This window comes from Abramis brama (genome assembly GCF_963993115.1).
Source record: "Abramis brama genome assembly, chromosome: 7".
Classification (NCBI taxonomy): Eukaryota; Metazoa; Chordata; class Actinopteri; order Cypriniformes; family Leuciscidae; genus Abramis; species Abramis brama.
Window position 1 is genome coordinate 25,493,440 of NC_139969.1, and position 20,251 is coordinate 25,513,690.

The following is a 20,251-nucleotide window of genomic DNA, read 5'->3' on the forward strand; positions in this document are numbered from 1 at the left end:
AAAGATTCTTTTTATCATGGCATTACACGGTCATCATATCTATTTAGCTTTGAAGTGCAGCCTAATTTAACAAACAGTGCATAATATTATCTAGATCTGCAGGTATGATGCTCCTTTTATTGGCAAAGTACATAATAGACACATGACCGGCACTCTGAATTATTTTTATTATTTTTTGTACTAGAAGTCTAGATCAGATCTTCTTTGTAAGGCATTTAAGGCTTTTCAACTACACTAGCATTTACACCAGGTATCATTGATATAGGTATCACTGATATCAGATATCATCTACTGCAATCATTGTTAAGTGTCTAATTGTTAAGTTCATTAAGTGTCTAAGTGTGAAGTGCATGATATATTGTATTAAGATCTCCAGAAGCAGCATGCAACAAACTGGCTCCATAAATCAGATCAGTGTCATGTCGCATATCACACTTTCATACTGAGCAATGAGCATGGTGCAACTGTAAATTTTCAGAAGATGTGCACACTGTCAGATAGACAGGGAAGGTCAATGCTTACGGTTAAGATAAATCCAATTCAGAAATTCCAGTGACAACAAAGAAACAGAGAAATAGTGAATGCTCCTTCCTAGACCTGGGAACTGCATTTTCAGCACTGCTTTCATTTTGACATTATAAAATGTGTTGGAATTACTTGACTTGAAGAATTCATTTTGATTACTATATTTTAATGGCAATGAGTGGAGCTCCATATTCATAAATTGGATCATGTGATCTTTAGCCTGTGCTTTTCAAACACCTGATTCAGCTTGAGTCAGACTTTTCTCAGAAGAATCTGATAGTGGAGCATAATCTCACAGTCTTTTTTATTGCTTTCCAAATCTGATTATCATATTATCTAAAATACCTCAAGATGCACTGAAGCACAAGAGGTTAAATTCACTCCCATCCATGCATTTTCTCTAAACTATTTGGGGCACGGCGTGCTGAATCAGCGGACCAAATAACAAGTGGTTTCTTGTCCCTAATGAGGAGGTGATGAGCAGATTATGCAACGCACCCCTGCTGAGAAAAACCAAACTTAAAGCTGTGCTCTGATAACTCTCAAAGAGGCGCAGAAGAAAAATCTGAGATCCCAAAATGCACTGGGAAAAGACTTTTACCCTATAAACTCATGCCACGGCTCCCTAATCCCTCTTGTCCATTCTAATCAGCAGCAGCTTGTTTACCAAACAGACGATATATTCTTATCAATGGTTGCATAACCTAAACAGACACAATCACCAAAACACAAGGGAACTGTTTTTCCCAAAACAGGTTTACAGGGCAGTGGAAATTATGCACACAACAACACTTACATTGAACCACTGCTAGATGCTACACTGAAAAAAACAATGGTAGCTCTTCATTTTACAGTTCTGTTCCCCATGTACATACTACATACGTACTTGTATAGTTATTATAATAACTGGGTAATAACCATGAACCACCCCTAAACCTAACTTAACCCATGTAATAACCTTATTTTACCCAGTGTTTTCTTAGGCAAGTACGTAAGTGCACGTACTGTAAAATAAAGTGCAACGCAACCAGTAAAAAAAATTCTAATTTTTCCTTTTGCAAGTTTTTGCACTCATATTTAAATTTCAAATGTATGGGATTAAGTAAACACTACACTGTAAAAAATTATATGTTCAATAAGTTATGAAGTCATTTTTACATTGCTTTAACTCATCAAAATAAGTTAAGCAATTTTCTACTTAAGTTATAAGTTATACAACAATACATTTTTTAAATGTAATTTAAGTTGAAATTACATTTTACTTAAAAATTTAAAGCAGCAACTTTTTTTAAAATGTCCTTAAAGTTATGTAAAATTAACAAAGAGAATAAGTAAATATAACTTGGACAATTAGACTTTGTTGAGTAATTTCTAGTTACTGATTTGAAGTTTACTTTGCAATACTCTGGTTCAAGTACATTTTACTCGCTCTTTGTTTGTGAATTTTACTCAAACAATGTACTTAGCACTGAATTAAGCCATGCTTTTAAAGTGTATACTCTACTTATAAACATTTAAATAAACACTTTGTAATAAAACATACTCAGTTACCCAACCGAACACATTTACCTCAATACTTGGTACACAATACACAATAACAGTAACAATCAGTGGATAGTGTTTGATGGGTCATTTTGAGTAGAAGATGAACTCCAGATGTCACAAAACAGCAAGTTACTACACCTAACAGCAAAAGCAATGATAGAAAAGTGTAAATACAACTGGAAAACAGTGAAAAATGCAACCTTATCCATGCACCAGTGCATGATGGGAACACCAGTATCAGAAAGTTGAGTAGGTTTTACTTAATTTTATAACTTTGATATTATTTACTCAAAGAATCACTGTAAACATAACAAACAATTCCAAGTAAAATATACTTATAAATTCAAACTTTAATTTTTTACAAGCTTGAATTGAGCACTAACATAGAATTTACTTTTTTTTTTTATTCTTGCCTGAACTAACTTATTCAATGTAGAAATTACTTCTTTTTTTTTCTGTAGTATTTATTTCACCACAGAATCATTTTTATCATTGTAGATGAAAAAAAACAAAACAAAAAAACCTGGAACAAATTGACCCACTGAACTGACTGCACACAGCACTTGTTTAAACTTGCATCCAATTACTAATGTTGTCGATCCATGGAGATCAATTATCACTGAGATCTTATGGCGAAAAGTCATAATCTATGAGTAAAAACATGGGGTACAAGTGGAGGAGCTACAACAACACCCTCGACTTCACACTAGGTAGTTTGTATATCCTCTTTGAGTTAGTTTACATTCCTGTCCTGTTATCTCTCTCAGTCTCTGTCTTGAATGGTCTGGCCTAGTCTCTACTCTGGGGAAATAGAAAATCTGCCCACATCTATTATATACTTTTTTCCCCTGAGTGAAACTTCAGGAAGGCACTGCAAATGCTTCATTGCAAGACCTTTTAACAGCATAAGAACTTTACATAACATTCTATGAATAAAATGTTTAGTTGAGACCCTCACTTGCATGTTCCCTAAACTTTAACACATTTTGTGCTGTAGTTCTGCTACTCTAAATGAGATTGTTTGGAAATGCCACATACAGTAAAGGCTAAAAGAGATACTGAAAAACACTAAATATTTTTTTGTATGTCGTTTGTTTGGATTTGCAGACATCTCGCACAAACAACTTCTGAGTTTCCTCATGTGTCACATGCCACAAGACTCAAATTTCACTAAATGTTTAGCTTAATGAAGCGCATAAATCTCTCACTGCTCCCTTGTTTTCTTTTGCAATTAATTTGTCCGTCTATTTCCCTGTCAGGCCAAGTGTAACACAAGCCAATGTATTGAGTAACTGAGTGTGGTATGTAATGGTAATTCTCAAACCTGTATGTCAGAGGGATTGGAAGCCTCGAGCATCAACACACACACACATACACACACACACACACACACACACCTATCAGTCCCACACAACAACATGCGTGCTAACACATGTATCCACACCACACTTTTACTCAAGACATCTAGCTCTGACATGCCAAAACACTGTAATCTAAAGAGAAACCGGATAACCAAACTGCCTCAGGAACACACAGATGGGAAAAACAACTCCCATTCATGTGCAATCCGAGCTGTAATATTCCTGGCGGGAGAGCAGATTGTCACATTGACATTGCTTGAGAACGGTATTGTTTGGGAAAAGTGCTGTTTCATGGCTCTAATTTCAGCTGGGGGTGTAGAGATTTAAAAGGCTAGAAGTCAAGGCTGTTCATGTTCATAGCATGAAGTTTGACAGCTGATTGAATAAGCTGTTGACTGCTTATGTCAACAAAATTATGGCTGAAATGATCAGGAAGCGGTTATGCTGACCGAGCTCATGCATAATCTGCCTACATTTCCCATGCCAAAATGCCAGAGTATAAATACAAAAGAATCTCTTTCAGAGAGACCCAGGCTGTGTGAGGATGCATTTATTCACAATCATAATCTGAGTTGAACAATGCCCCCCAATGAGAGGTTCTTACATCACAGATGAGGCTGCTGAAACAGCTGAGTAAAACTGCGCTTAAACTGAGCTGCAACTGCAGACCGCTTCATTACAACACAACTGGAGTGCCCTGTCCTTAAGTCAGGTGGCTAGTTTTAAAAGGCACATTTCAGCATCACATGAAAACAGCTTAGTTTGCTTTTCTACCAGTTAAAGAAGTAGGGGACATATATTTGGACACTTAGATAGTTAGTTCCGCCAAAGATTAAACATCTGTCATCATTTACTCACCCTCATGTCGTTCCAAACCTGTATGACTTTATTTCTTCAACGAAGAAAACAGGGGGAACCCAGACATTTTTCTAAATATCTTCATTTCACAGATGAGAGAAAGTCATACAGGTTTCAAACAACATAAGGGTTGGTAAATGATGATTTTTGTGTGAACTATCCCTTTAAATCACAAACAAAATGTATAAAAAGATATTCTATGATTTGATGGCATTCTAAACAAATAATAATCATTTTTCTGACTGTTCCATAGTAATGGCATCCTTTCTACAACATCGAACTCTTTTTGTAAAGTTGGTGTACTTTTTTTTTACATAAGTAAACAGTGTCATTGCAGAGCTTGAGCTAAAATATGACTTGATTGAAGAAAAATGTAAATATCCCTTGCAAACAGAATATTGCCAATATAATCATTTTAAAATCACATTGTTATTCAATTTATCCCAAAATTGTGACAATATTTTGTAATTATGTGGATTTAGGATACATAAAATGCTAGCTATGAACGGTTTTATTCCCAAAAATGTCATTTCCATCCAGCGAGAAAGGAATGAAATGAATTAATCTGGAGGGAATGTGAAATATTTGTTTTAAGAGAGGTTTTCTAAATGTCCATGTTTTATCATCTAAACCCTAACAAACATCTATAGTTTATATTTTGCTTGAAAAGTGTGCTTTAAAATCTGTAAAAAAAAATAAAAAAAAATAATAATAATAATAATAATAATAAAAAATTATATATATATATATATATATATATATATATATATATATATATATATATAATTTTTTATTATTATTATTATTTTTATTTATTTTTTATTTATTTTTTACAGATTTTAAAGCACACTTTTCAAGCAAAATATAAACTATAGATGTTTGTTAGGGTTTAGATGATAAAACATGGACATTTAGAAAACCTCTCTTAAAACAAATATTTCACATTCCCTCCAGATATATATATATATATATATATATATATATATATATATATATATATATATATATAGCAATGCTATTCATACATTAAGTTTAGTTTAAGTTTAGTTATAATGCAAATATCATCCATTTCTTTCAATCTTGTTTTTGTTTTCTTTCAATTTTGTATGCATGACACTTTAGAAACATTTGTATAACAAAAAAATATTTGTATAACACTGGCCGTGACGAAAATGCCTTGCACGCACTGACTCACTGGAGGCCGATGGCACCATGTCAAAGGGCTTCCACCTCTGCAGTGACAGTAACTGTAGAATCAGCTGGCTGGGAACTCGTTTGATCTTGAACTTAACGGATGATAAAATGCAGCTCATATCTGTTGCTTTCACTGACTTGAACTCCAGTGAATTTGCATATAATGCAGGCATTGAAGATCGGATTTATATTCGTTTTGCGGAGACACGTTTATGTGGCCAAGTGTAAATGGAACAGTTTATAAAACATGAAGTGACCAGGTGTAAAAAGGCTCTCTGTTAAAGTTAGGCTATGATCAAGCTGAAAAACTACTTGCCTTGCTGTGCCACTAAAAAACTATTTTTTAACAGCACCTCCCCAAATCCATGACAACGCTGAAGACGCTGCCAATACTGCTTCCCAACCGCACAAGTCCACTCTCGCACACTAATACGGCCGTTGGTGAAGCTTCACTGACTCAATGGGAGAAAATCCAGGCGCTGATCTAGGCGTCCTTCAATTAATCAAAAACATATGTGATCTCAAGAAACAAACCCAAGGATACAACCAAACTGCTATTATAAGATGTTTGTCAGACATTTAACACAAAAAAAAACACTATAAACACTGATACTAAAATGAATCTCAAATCAAAAGTGATGAAACTTAATCTCATTAGACTAAAAAAAGCAAATGTATCAGATCCTGACATGCAGATATTATCTGCTACAACATTCAACAAATATTTCAAAAATGTTCCATTGAACTCAACGCTGTCATCTTTCCAAGAGGCGCAGTTACAAGATAACTTATTAAGAGCGGCTTCAAACGAAAATGAACCAAAAGCTATAACTAACCACCATGACAGTGTGATCTTAATCTGTACCAACAATCCGTAACCGAGTGAATGCTATGAAAACAAGCTGAAGCACCCTTACCTTAAAGAAGCTTCGTAGAAAGTATATAACACTCAACATTATGAGTGTGTTGAGGAGGGGACGGCTTCAATCGTCTTCACTCCCCCTCGAACCCTCTCTCTCTTTCTCTCTCAATCCTCATGTCCTGTTGAGAGTTTCTCCAGCCCGTAGCGGCCACATGCTACTTGTTGCTATTTAGGAGCGCTCTAAGACTCATGGCACGGCCAGAGACAGAGAGAGAGAGAGAGAGAGAGAGAGAGAGAGCGAGCAAGAGACACACCGAGAGAGACAGAATGAACCTGTCATGCCATGCCAGTGGTTTAAGTTTCCTAACAACGACGAGCACTCCTCCGTTCAACTCAGCTATGTAAAAACAACCGTGTTAGCCAGAGAATCCTTTAACCATTTCACTTCTGCGACTGAGTAAATTTAATTACACTGTCTGTGGACGGACTAAGTGTGTGACAGTAACAACAACAGTGCGCGAGTCAGGCTGTGGTGGATTAAAAAGGGTGTTGTGGGTGGAAAAGCATGAGGTCATTTTATTTTATTTTTTATATTGTTGGGTGAATGTCTGTGAAACGCCCATGCTTTAATCTTACACCTCCCGCCCAGCAACACCATACCTGTGGTGTCTTGATTTATATAAACACTATGGGTGTGAGGTGAAACTAAACATCGCTGATGTGAGGTCAAGTGGGCACACGCTCTCCAAAGGCCTGGTGTTATCATGTATTTATGATAGTGGTGGGGAAACATACTTTGGGAAGGTTGAACCCCAAGGGTAGGACCTGCAGTGGAAAGTGTCAGATCTGTCAGATGTGGAAAAAGGGCAGCCTTTGTTTGTTTTTTCCTACAGCAGGGGTATACTTAAAGCTTGAAGCGTGTCATTTCTGAGCCGCTAGTGTCACCAAAATTAACTGCAAAAATAATGGTTGTTTCGTAAACACTACCGTATCTGCCATCTGTTGACTAAGCAGATAGTACAGCCCCAGACGAATCCTTTTGGATGAGCCAGTTTGGGCAAAAGATAAAACAAATCAACCAATGAATAACTCATAGCTGCATATTAAGCTACTTTTAAGGGGGCATATAACACTCTTTGTAGAATGACTGTTTTTTTTCTGAAGGTCCACTTAATTTCATTTTCTTGCACCAAAAACAGTCATTTTTCTTAATACTGAAGAGTAGTGGTGAAACAATGCACTCTTTTTCTCGATGCAACTGAAATAAAAAAGCTTTCATTGCATTGAAACCTGACCATACTTTTCTCCAAGATAACACATTCAATATTGCTCTTATGTTTTCTTTATGTGCATACACCGTTTAAATGTTTGGGGGTCAGTAAGATGTTTCAGAAAAAAGTCCTTTATGCTTACCAAGATTGCATTTATTTGATCAAAAATAAAGTAAAAACAGTAATACTGTGAAATTAGATGATTATTCATGCCCGATTCCAGTTTCCTTCAGAGACACATTCATATAAACCCCCACCCCCAATTCAATATTTATATTTTTCAACCTATATTTTGAGCATCACGTACAGTGAGCTTGTTGTGCCTGGTGCAGTATTTGCTCTGCTGCCGCGTCCCCTCTCCTCTTCAGGGTGTCCATTATCTGAACTGTCCCGTCTCTGGTTAACATTCTGTTTACAGACTTCGTAATATTTCCACACAAATTACACTTTGGGAAGTTATTGCAATGCAATAATTTTATGTAATAAGTTTGTGTACAAGTCCGGAATAGTGATAGGCCAAAATAAAACTAAAAACCGTCCGGTTCAGATTTATGGCAAATTACTGCTACAATAACACATCCAAAATGGCATGTAAAGTCATGTCAATGTAAAAGTATTTTGGAAAGGCAATAGTATAATGGTGGCATTTCAATGAATCAAGCTTTGAAATAGTGTGAGTTCTTGACACAGGGCGCTCTCTGCTGTATACATCTGGAAATGCAAGTGAGGGGCAGTAAAGGCCCCATCACTGCTACGTAATTGGGAATGGGATTTTATACTTATATGATGAGGATTTATAGGATACAACTATCAGAATCTAAAGGTAAAATATATATATTTTATCTGAAATCCTGGAAGATATGAGCATGCAACAAATGATTTGGTGACACTTTACAATAAGGTTTAATTTATTAACATTAGTTAACTACAATAGTTAACATGAACAAAGAATGAACAATACTTCTACAGTATTTATTAATCTTAGTTAATGTTTCTATCAACATTTACTAATACATTATTAAAATCAAAATTGTATTTATTAACATTAGTTAATGCACTGTGAACTAACATGAACAAACAATGAACAGTTTGTGAATAAATACTATAACAAATGTATTGCTCATTGTTAGTTCATGTAAGTTAATACATATACTAATGTTAACAAATAAGACCTTACTGTAAAGATTATTTGAATACATTTTACAAGAAAATACCATTTCAGTCTTTCTCTTTCAAAATTTCATGTTTAATTCAATGTGTTACTTGCTGTTGTAATTATTTGGGAAATTCACTAGCAGAGTAACAAATTGAATCTACTTTGAGTGGCAGATACAAAGACTGACCTAAAAAAAGACTGGCAAGTATTAAGAGTTATAACCAGAATAATCCAAATGATCATCTGTTGATCAAATGTTTTTTGTTCTATTACTTTATATTGTAGCCTAACAAAGAGCGTCTTTCATTCTCTGTTTTGTCTACACCATTTTGGCTTCGTTCACAGTCTGCTGTGACCACAAATCACCGCCTGCTGCCCACAACAACGGACAATTCAGCCGAACTCCTCAAGCCCGTCCTCTGTGTCTCCGCCTGTAGTCTCTGCTGTTTCCTGGGTGACGGCAGCCTCCCTTGGGGCTTTTCAGTGTGTCAACTCTCTCTGGGAGGTAGACGGTCGGGGCAGTTGGCGACGGACCAGTAGCTCTAGTGACCGCTACCCCTCTATCTCTCTCACTCACACTTTTCTCTCTCTAATTTAGTTTGACACTGTTTAGTCGAAGGCCTTTCCTGAATAAGGCCATTGTGGAACAAAGTGACTGAATGACAGAGCGTCCGCTCTTCGATTTCTTGCACTTCAGCAGATGAAGATTTCCACAGCATGAGCGAGACGACAGGAGCCTGTCACGATGCTTTGTGAGGGCTGAGGAGAGGCTTATGATATTCTCATAATGGATATGAACTCTGTCAAGAGGCTTTCGCAGAGAGACAAAGGGGTGGGAAGACCGTTTGTCGGGAATCGACACAAAACGCATTATAATTACAAAAGCAGTCACAGCAGCCTCCCACCACGATTCTGACAACTCGGCACAGCTATACATACAAAGGCACTCAAGAAAATACACCGGTACTGAAATTTACACAACGGCCCGTGCGCGTGTTCCCAAACGGAAGCTGCAAGTAAAAAGTCAACATTTATATAAGAAATACAGGCACCATATTTAGTTTCTTCAGGAAATTAGCAGAATAATATTGAATTCTTGGGAATTTCCACATCCCATTACCCTTTTTAAAGCACCATAGGCACAAATCCAATGTTTTCTACTTTAAGAACCATTAGATATATTCAATTAACTATTATTATAAATGAAATACAGAAACTGTTTATTTCATTTTATTACAATAAAAATAACTATCACAGGGTCAGAGTTTAAACTATATTTAAACATATTCGTTTAGCACCTCTCTTTTTACTGTTCATCTACTGAAAATGGAAAACCGTTTCAGGCTCTATGTTGCACCCTGCTGTAGAAAGCCTTATCTTCAGATAACAGAAGCTTATCTTCAGAGGTTCATGTTTTAGAACCTACAAGTTCTGTAACTTGATGCACTTAGTTTCACAGTACATCACAGAAGTCATATAAGGAGGAAACATATCACTTGCTAGAAATTTTAAAAGACCATGTAGCATAAACATCCTGAGGTGTCCAGGGTCACAAATCCTTGACATGACGCGTGCTTGACATGACCTTCAAACCTTGTGTGGGTCAATCACACGGCGCGACAACTCGTCTGCTAGGATCGCGAGTTCTCAATTGGGGCATGCTGTGTTTGTGTTTTTATTTGCTGGTTCCTTAAAAAAATATATCAAAGAAATCTGTTTAGGAGTTCATGTCTGAAAGGACTTTCAGTTAATCAGCTGACCTCCGGCAAAACAAAATGTTTTGTCTATGCTGTGATGCCATTTCTTTTATCGGCACAGCCAATGTCTTTTTTTGGGGGATAAAATACTTTCTCCTATCTCAGCTCCATGTGCAGAGACGACTATCAGTAAGTCATCTGCAGGCTGATTTTTTTGAGCATCCCTACCAATCCAACATATCAACATTGGCTCAATCAGTGGCATGAATTGTCATTGGTTTGAATACTTTTATGAATGACCAATGGCCAAATGGGGTAGTACAGGGTGACACCTGCATGGTTTAAAGTCATTATATTTCCAGTTGCATTTGTTGACGCTGATGGTTCAGAAATTACACAATTCAGCTCAAGTTGAACTGATTAAAATCTCATTGATTATCTTAAAGTGTATGGTTAAATCTTACAGAGTGAAGCTCACGACGGCCTCATCACATACAGAGCAGACAACATCATTCATTGAGAGTTCATTCATTACACCATCTTCCTTTCAAAATCAAACAGTCAATTTCATTGGATTTCCAATATAGATGAGCCCTTAATGGATTGGAATTTAGGACAGTCTTCTTTGCTTTCTCAAGCTACACTGTCCTACATGACACATCTGTTTCAACAACTGTATACACTGTATATACTAATATTATATAGATATATTATTTATTTATTTATTTATTTATTACATGGCTTGGTTGAATTCTAATGTAGAATGCGGTCTGTTATTTCTTGATAACAGGCCGCTGCTAAGTATAACACACTGTTGCCATGAAAAACAGAGCGTTGCTATGGACGCAGGATTCTAACCGTAGAGATGGAACGGACTATTTTCTTTAGCGGAAGCAATACAATCGTTTTTAAATCAATATTTTGTGTCATTTTGTGTCAGCAACCGCTAACAACTGCCTCGCTCTACATTATCCCTTACATATATATATAATATATAATATAATTGGCCAAATTTACCAAATCAATCAATAAATGATCATGAAATACTGATGACCATGCAGAGATGAGAGACATGAAACTACATCTACATAGCAATTTGATCAATATTACAGTTTATCAGTCATAATACAACAATCAACCAATCAGAAAAAAGTATTCCAAGGAGTCGTCTAATATAATGACACATGTGGGGTGACCTCAGAAGTTATTAATCCAAGGGAGCTGTCTAGGTGAGGAAAGATGTTAGGGATAGTTCTTGACGTCTGGATTTGCAGAGTCCAGGTTCATGAGGCGAGGGACGTCATTCCCAGTGGCCAGCCTATAACCCAACCCATGACAACAGAACCTCCCAGGACACGGAGCGTGAGAAAGGAGCAGGAACAATGCAACAACGCTGCCTATGGCAACTTAAGCACACACACAATTAAGTTGTTGGTGCATATTACACAGTGCTGTCCCGGCAACAGCAGCTCGTTGAGACTGAGGGTCAAATCAAAGGCCTCCTATGGAGTGTTCTTCTCAGAGGAACTTCCATTCCCACCTTTAGAGCGCAAACTCTCAGAGATTTTAACTGCCTTCGGTTATTACTACCAACTGTTTGGAGAAGAGAAGGCCAATGGTTTCCAGGACCTGTCAATCAGAGAGCTTGTGAAATGTTTGAAACACTGCATTTTTGAAACAGTGAGGAAAATGGCATGGATTCTGAAGATGAATCATACACCATAAAATGCAGGAAACCTTGGAAGATCAACACTGAACTCTCAATCATCAGAGTCAGGGATATATTATACTTACAAATCTGTCTGGCCTGACACGAAACTGAAAACTGAAACTGAAAACGAAAATGTTGGGTTGAGTAAAGCATCTGAGATCCTGATATACAAGATATATCTAACAAGCTATACAAGGGATGCACAACATATCAGTACCAAATTGGTGTACTGTGTATATCATTTGAAATTAACTATTTAACTGTGTGTGCTCATTTACCATATCTTTACCTTTAAATTAACTTAACACAATTGTGACATAAGTGTGACATAACGGTAAAAAATAATCTTTAAAAAAAAAACTTACATTATTACATGTATTCTTTAGCAAATCTCAAAATGAATATGTAAATATAATATAATATAATATAATATAATATAATATAATATAATATAATATAATATAATATAATATAATATAATATAATATAATAGCCATGAGTTATAGAAAATAAATCATCAAAATTAAACATCTTGGAACTTATGTTAACCGATCAAAAAAGCAATGGTGTAATTTAATTTAAGCAGCTGTTGAAATATTAATTTCACTAAAACTGCTGCTATACTTGCACACCTGACAAAGTCAGAAAGATAATCACTTATGCATGATTTATAACTGTAAATGTCTCCAATCTCTCTGTTACAACAGAGAAGTGGGGAAAAAAGCACAGACATGATAAGAATTAAATGAAACAAAGACTCAAAAAGGGCAGGTCACCCTAGAGCTTTTCCAAAACACACTCAGCACTACATACTTCACTTATGAGTACTGATGCTAAATGCAAGTCACTTAATGCACCATGAAACTCTTCACAGCAAGATGTACACTCCTGTAACAACCTGTATGCAACAAGACCTGAGCATAAGACTGGTCAGTGTTTTTCCATGTTTATACGACTCAGTGCTGGTTGTTTGCACGGAGCCTAAACATAGCCCAAGATTCTTACTTGAGTCTTCCAAGCTGCATGTTATTCTTGTATTTGTTTTGTTGTATTCCACCAGTTGCGTGATGACGTGACAGTTTGTAAGACCATAATGACACATGGCTCTGAGAGTGTGGAAATATAGCAAACAAGCAGTGATTTAGAGGCACAAGTGTTTTCAATTCCTCCTCCTAAGAGAATTGAGAATATGGTTTGTATGGTACACATGTACTGCACACACTACATACAATACCTCTATCACAGCACTATATTCTTAGGGATGAAGAATGCATGACAATGCACCTATTACATAATGTATCAATTGATTATAATTAGCCCCACTAATGTCTAAATAACTTTGTGAAAGTTTTCTGTTAGCATTACCATTTATCTGAGGTCAGGACCACTCCAAATATACCAAGACGGTTCACTCGTATTACTATGAACGGGAGAAACTGCAATGCGCAATATGACGGAATAAGTTCTGCCTTCTAAATAAACTGGTAAAGTTATTAGGTGTGTTCGACTTCATGTAGCAGTGCGCAGACCGATCACCATTAGCAGTGCATGCTAGTTCAAATTTTTGTTTGACATTAAATGCTAAGTCACGATACTTTGACTTTAACGGAAAATGTATTTTTTGATGTGCTTGTCGCAACAAATTCAATGTCAGGGAAGATATTTATACACTTCACAGACACAGATGGCTTATCCAAAACACACCAGTCGATCATATGAATCCTACTAGTCATAACCGCATTAAACCACAATGGCAGAATGTTGTTGAAAGGACACGATCACATTGATGAACCAACTAGCAGGTGCAGGAAGTGCATCTAGCCTCTCTGGAACAGAGTCCTGTGAAACTCCCACATGTGTTCACTTCTAGGCAGAGGCCAGACATATGAGTTTGATCGCTCACTGCTCTATTTGCCCAAAATAGTTCTGCTATCATTTACTCACTTAAATCCATCCATATGATGCTCTTTCTTTGGAGCAACACAAAATGAGAAGTTTTGAAAAATGTTCACACTGCTCTTTTCAATACACTGAGTGGATGGGAACCAAAATAGGACAATAAATGCTCCACAGAAGAATCATAAAAGTCCATACGGCTCATGTAGTAAACTCCAAGTCTTCTGAAGTCATGACTGAAGTCCGTTCACTGAAAATCTTGCTCTACAGCCAGCACAATTCACTTTGATTGTATGAAAACAGCAGCTTGGACATTCCAGCAAAAGACATGATCGTGAGTAAACAATGACAGAATTTTCATTTTTGAGTGAACTATCCTTTTAACCGCACCTATGTGTTATTCCTCCTTGTGCCGAATCTAAAAATTACAACTTGACAACCCTAGATAACAGCTATACGCATTAAAGAAATCTGAAATGAAACATCCAATACTATGCAGTACTTGACAAAACAAAAACACACACTCTGAGTTCAGCCAGAACTGAGCGACCTCAAACAGTACAAAGGAGGTGAGAGTGAAACCAGATCCTTTATCAGTGTGTTCCCATGCAGAGGAGAAGCACTGACTCAAGATCAGTTTGCATTGCTGGCATTATCCCACTGCTCCGTTTAAATAAATCTTCTTTGCTGTGAAAGAAACAAAGAGAAGGGAGAAAATGGGGTATCTGTTTCACAAACCCACAAGCCAACAACACCTGCACCAACAGCTCTGAATAACAAGTGCAATTCCTCTAGACAAATGAAGTTCCTGGTGAGCTGGAGAGTTATTTGAAGTTGATGAAAACTTGTTAGCGCATGTTTTCGCATCTTTATTGTCAGTCTGCATGTGAGGTAGTCTGTTGCGTCACAGGAAGGTGAAGGTGCGGTGAGTCGCAAAAAAAAATTAGAAGGGCATGACTTCTTGGAATCTTGGCGCGACCATTGTTACCATGGCAGGAGTGTTAGAAGCAGTTTTGGAAAGACGGTGTGTCAGAAAGATGTGTTATTCTTGTGGAATAAACGAGTCTGACAGACACATTGTTTTCAGAGGATGGCCTCTAGGCTTTCTAGAACACTTGCGTGTCAGTTACTGTAAGACCAAACCAAAAAACAAAACATTGCGCAAATAATGATTACATAAATATTCAAAAGTCTACTGTGTGTGTAATTATAAGGTGGAAACAGAATTGGTCATTGGGCTTCTAGTACACTTAGACCAGAAAGATAGGAAAATGACATGACAACACTGACTGGTTGATGGCACCACAACCATGTGCTCAGTTTCAAGCCCTTCACAAGTAGCAACTACACTAACCTGTTGTGACATTTCATGCTTTTAAAGCCTATAGTATACTTCCATTGTTTGCATTCTGCTCTGGCTTGCATGCAGCACGATTTTTGTGTCCCCGCTTAAAAACAAATGTCCATTATGTAGTGCGCCGAAGGAGTCCATCCGCATTCACTGTCAGTGGAGTGTACTTTGGATGGCTTGCGTGCTCGGCTGGGCACTAGACGGGCCCCGTCCAAAATGGCACAATTCATATGCACTTACGGTCTTGTGGACTTACAATGGCCGCCGTAATTGCACGATCGTGAAGTCCGAGAACACCGTAGGGTGTCTTATTTAGGTTTCAGAAGGGTGCTCACGAGTGCCCTGTTTGCGGGTCGATATGTGCCCTTGATGCGAACTTTACGTCGCAAAAGCGCAGACTTGTAGGATGACCGCACGTGTTTAGGGTGCCATTTGGGACAAGGCCACTGAGTAGAACGCAGAAAATAAAGCATACCTTGATCTTACATGTCCTCCATAAAGTAGGGGACCTTTTAAAAACATTTACTGTCATTATATGAACATTTTCCGGATTCTGACTGGCCGTCAACAGAGAAATATGCGTTTTGCAGTTTATGTAGACAATAGAGGCTAACTGCTATGCTAAAAAAACAAAGCCTTTTGCTTCAATTACCTGTAAAATTAAAACAAATGTGTTATTCAGTTAAGCTATAAACATGTTGACAGTAGAGGAGTGTATGCTATTGTATTTATTCAATAAGCAGAATGAGAAAAGACATTGTCAAAGTTTTTGAGAATTGTGTACTAACACAAGGTGTGAAATCAAGTTTATGAATCATGTTACAGGGATAATTCAACCCAAAAAATGTTAATCCTGTCATCAGTTACTAACCATCATGTTGTTCCAAACCTGTATGACTTTTTTTTCCTTCTGTAAACATAAAAGATAGTTGAAGAATGTTGGTAAGCAAACCGCTTTGGTTACCATTGACTTGTGTGTACAAGGTTTGAAACGACATGAAAGTAAGTAAATAATGACAGAATATTTATTTTTGGGTGAAATATACGTTTAACATATTTGCGTGGAGAACATTTCAGGCTTAACAGACACAGGATATGACAAAGAAACAAGACAAGAATAAGAAATGGGATTTCTGGAAACCCTCAAAAGTAGCTCTCAGCAACGTCTGACAACCAATTCCCTGCTTCATTTGTTGGCTGAAATTTCGCCAAGGAGCTGGACACATTTTGTGGATGGACTATGATATCTGTCGTTGAGGTACTGACTGTACTACTGTGCAAGTCTATGTTCAGATCACAGGGAGGGAATAAGAGGAGAAAGAAAGAGCGAAGGAAATCTCTCAAACCACTGGACTTTTGGACAAAAGACATGCTCTGAAACACAAGAAAAAGTGCTGTTCTCACACTTAGGCCTACATAGAGTTGCAAGACGGCCAATAAGAACACAGAGTCAGGGGACCTATGAAAAGCTTATATAACTCCAGACAGGAGGCCGATATACTACAGAGGGAAAGCCCAGGAAATTACTTGAATTCTTGACATTAAACCACACTAGCACCACTATTTACTTTCTAAGGCCATTAGGGTGTAGTGCAGTGGTTCTCAACTGGTTTTGCTTCGGGACTTTCATTGCACATCAAGTATCAACTCAGCACAATTTCAGAACTGTTCATCATACAATAAGCAACAAAAATGTCCTTAAAATCAAATATTGAAATGTAATTATAGGCCTAACAATATGCAGGCTGAATAGGACATTTTGACAGATTAATGATCTCAGCAGTCAATAAGTCACTGAGAGAGAAGAATATATAATGACAATTAAAATTCGAATTAAAATGCTGTTGACAAAATATAAAAAACAATGCAAGACGATAACACAATGCACCCAAAAAAGAAAATCCATAAAGAATATGGTTGAAATAATCCAATTCAAAGAATGTTGTGGATTGCCCCACTTGAGCTGAGAAACACTGTTTAGCCAGTATTTTTTAGTGTAAAACAAAAAGATTGTTTAATTTAATGTTAAATTGTTTAATTTAATGTTAATTGCCGTTTCTTTGTAATTATTATGAAGTTTACTTCACAACTCATGAGTGTGAAAATTGTTTCAAAGTAAATCCTACACCAGTTTCATTCAGTGTAGTTTTGTTCACGTTTTTAAGGATTAAGGAGTACATAAGATAAGAACATGTCACACAACCTATCCATGTCTAATTGTCTAGCTGGCTACCAAGTGAGAGATGTTGTACAAATATACAAATTTACAAATGCAAACTAATATCTAATTAAAATGAGCACTGAAAGGCTAATGAAAGGCTGAGCACTGAAAGGCCCTGAGAAAGAGGTCAAACTAGTGTCTAACCAGGACACCAACACCAGGGTGAAGGCTCAAAAGAAGGCTTGGCTGCTGCCCTAGGCTTGTGGTCCAGATCTGCAAGGAAGGGCAAGCTTGAGGCGACCAATCATCCTGTTCGGCTTCCTGTGCCCACAAATGAGCTACTAGCTTCTGACAATGTCATATTCCAGTTACTCTAATAAATCTATGTGCAGTGTGTCAAAAAAAAAAGAAGAACTAGCGTGGACCAGAGAAGCGAAAATACTTCAGCCTCAGATCCTGGACGGGAAAGCATCCACCCTGCAATTTTGAGAAAGGGAGAATGTTCGGGCAGCATTGTGGACACTATGGACACTATTTAGTATTCGGCACCAGTGTCCACAGAAGCGGTTTTCCCCTGGGAAAAGAACATTGACAGTTGGCAAATAAGGACAGATGCCTTTGTGAGCAAACTTATGCAAAAACCTGACTGTTACTGTAAATCAGGCCCACTCTGGGACGTTTCTCTGGCTCTGACGGAGTCAGGACTATCTGGGGGCCGAAGGGCTGGCAGGCTGTACAGGGCGAGACCGGAACGTTCCACATTTCTTTTCCTCTGGGACAGATGAAACGCATTCATGGCCCCCACACAACATTGACACAACACCACACCTTGTTTGTTTTTCTGAACCACGATTTTAACACACTTTTATTATTGGCAAAGTGCAAAAGGGGGAAAAAATTATATCACTGATAAAAACAACAGCTGTTTCATGAGGGATACTAGCAGCTGCAGAATGCTACTGTACCTAACACAGCAACAATTCCATCGGCATGAGCACAACAGATATTTTCCAGAGCTGTTCATATCTCACTATCCAGCTGCATCCCAAAGGATACAAGAAAACACAAATGTTGAAACTCGTTCTGTACAAGACATTATACACATTTATGGTTAAAAGCTGTTCAGCTCTCTTCTGTCTTTCTTTGTTTATAATTCTAACAAAGAAAGTGTCTAAGTGCCAGCCATTAGTATTCGGTTTTACTATCAAACTAATGTCATTAAACACTTGTAGTTGTACCTGCTGTGATCCTAAATCAGTGCTATAAAAAAGACTGTTGGTTTATGGATGGATGCTGACCTCTTCTGCTTTGTTTGACTGCCCTTTAACTCTGAACTCGGCAGGAGTTTAAAATAGCCTGTGACGGGCACAACAGATTATTCTAAAACTGGGAGGTTCAATCAGGACATCCCAGCAAGAGGTGAACAAGAAGCCCAAATTTACTGCTTCAGCCCAACTAATCCAAAAGGAAGTCTAGGAAATGAAGGGGAAAACAGCGTCAAGCCAAGGTTAAGTAACAAATCAATATCTTTGAATCTGCTTATTCGATCAAGTATATTTAGATATTTTGGTGAATTTCATGAAAACTGTTAAGAACATATCTTATAGTTCGTTAATTATCATACAAAGAGAAGTTTAATATTCCATTTGCATGATAAGTTTTACATAATACACAACACTGTTTATCTACTGGGGATGGGGATGCCCCCCGCATCCTTCCTCAAATTGAGCCCTGATTATAACATTATTTCCATGACAGTTACAAATTTCTCCCAATTCCTAATTATCGTAAAGCAAAATATCTCATTACTATTACTATACCGTAAAAAATTTGTAATTTCTTTCTTAAATTGTTATGTATTTATTTAATATGATAGTATTTGTTGAAATGCATTTAATTCATGCTGATTTAAATAAAAATAAATGTAGAAATGAGAATCACAGATCTATGCCAAAAAAAAAAAAAAAACTCTAGACACAAGAAAGTCTAGACATATTGCTTACAATAATGAGATTTTTAGCGGAAATGTTTTGAGTTGTTATGAAAATAATGTCAATGCAAAAAAAAAATAATCTTAAAATATATTTTTTATATTAAAATGATTACATAAAGTATATAAACTATTCAGATTTCGGCATGAAATTATGTTTTCATGAGATTCCCCCATTTATTTGATTATGCATAGATGTCAAATTAAGGGTGCTGTGGTATCAAAACTATTATTTCTAATAGTTCACTGGAGCAAACACATAATTCTCAATGTGGGATCAAACAGAGTAAACCTTTAAAAACTGAGAACAGTGGCCTACAACCTGTACAGAACTACATTAGGCTGCCTCACAGAAGAGCTGTATGATAAAAATGTGATGTCAAAGCTCAAATGTACACAATTCACATACTGTATACAACAAGAGTTCACAAGGCCAATACTGTGACGAATCAATGTGGAATCCATGAGATATCTACAGGCTTCACATCTAAACAATGGAGTTTTATTCAGTAATTCGTGGTATATCCGTGAAGTGATATAGCCTACTTATATACAATAACAAATTATTGTCTTAACTATAGAAAACTGGAGAGCACAACTGCCATAGTGGTTCTATCAATGAAGGATTAAATCATAAAATATAACAAAAATTGGCAAACCAATTCCCAACCTC

General features: G+C 36.9%; 1 protein-coding gene across 4 annotated transcripts in view; it reads right to left on the bottom strand.

The window, feature by feature from the left end:
* Window positions 1-20,251, bottom strand: part of arhgef4 (Rho guanine nucleotide exchange factor (GEF) 4) — a 75,106-nt gene that overhangs the window by 46,208 nt on the left and 8,647 nt on the right. The window contains exon 1 of one of the 4 annotated variants that reach the window (XM_084119653.1): window positions 6,401-6,957. The exons of the other annotated variants lie outside the window; for them this stretch is intronic. Coding sequence (XP_083975779.1) covers window positions 6,401-6,439 — 39 coding nt within the window. The 5' untranslated portion in view covers window positions 6,440-6,957. Of the gene's footprint in view, window positions 1-6,400; window positions 6,958-20,251 lie in introns of those variants that run through there. 4 annotated transcript variants of the gene reach the window in all.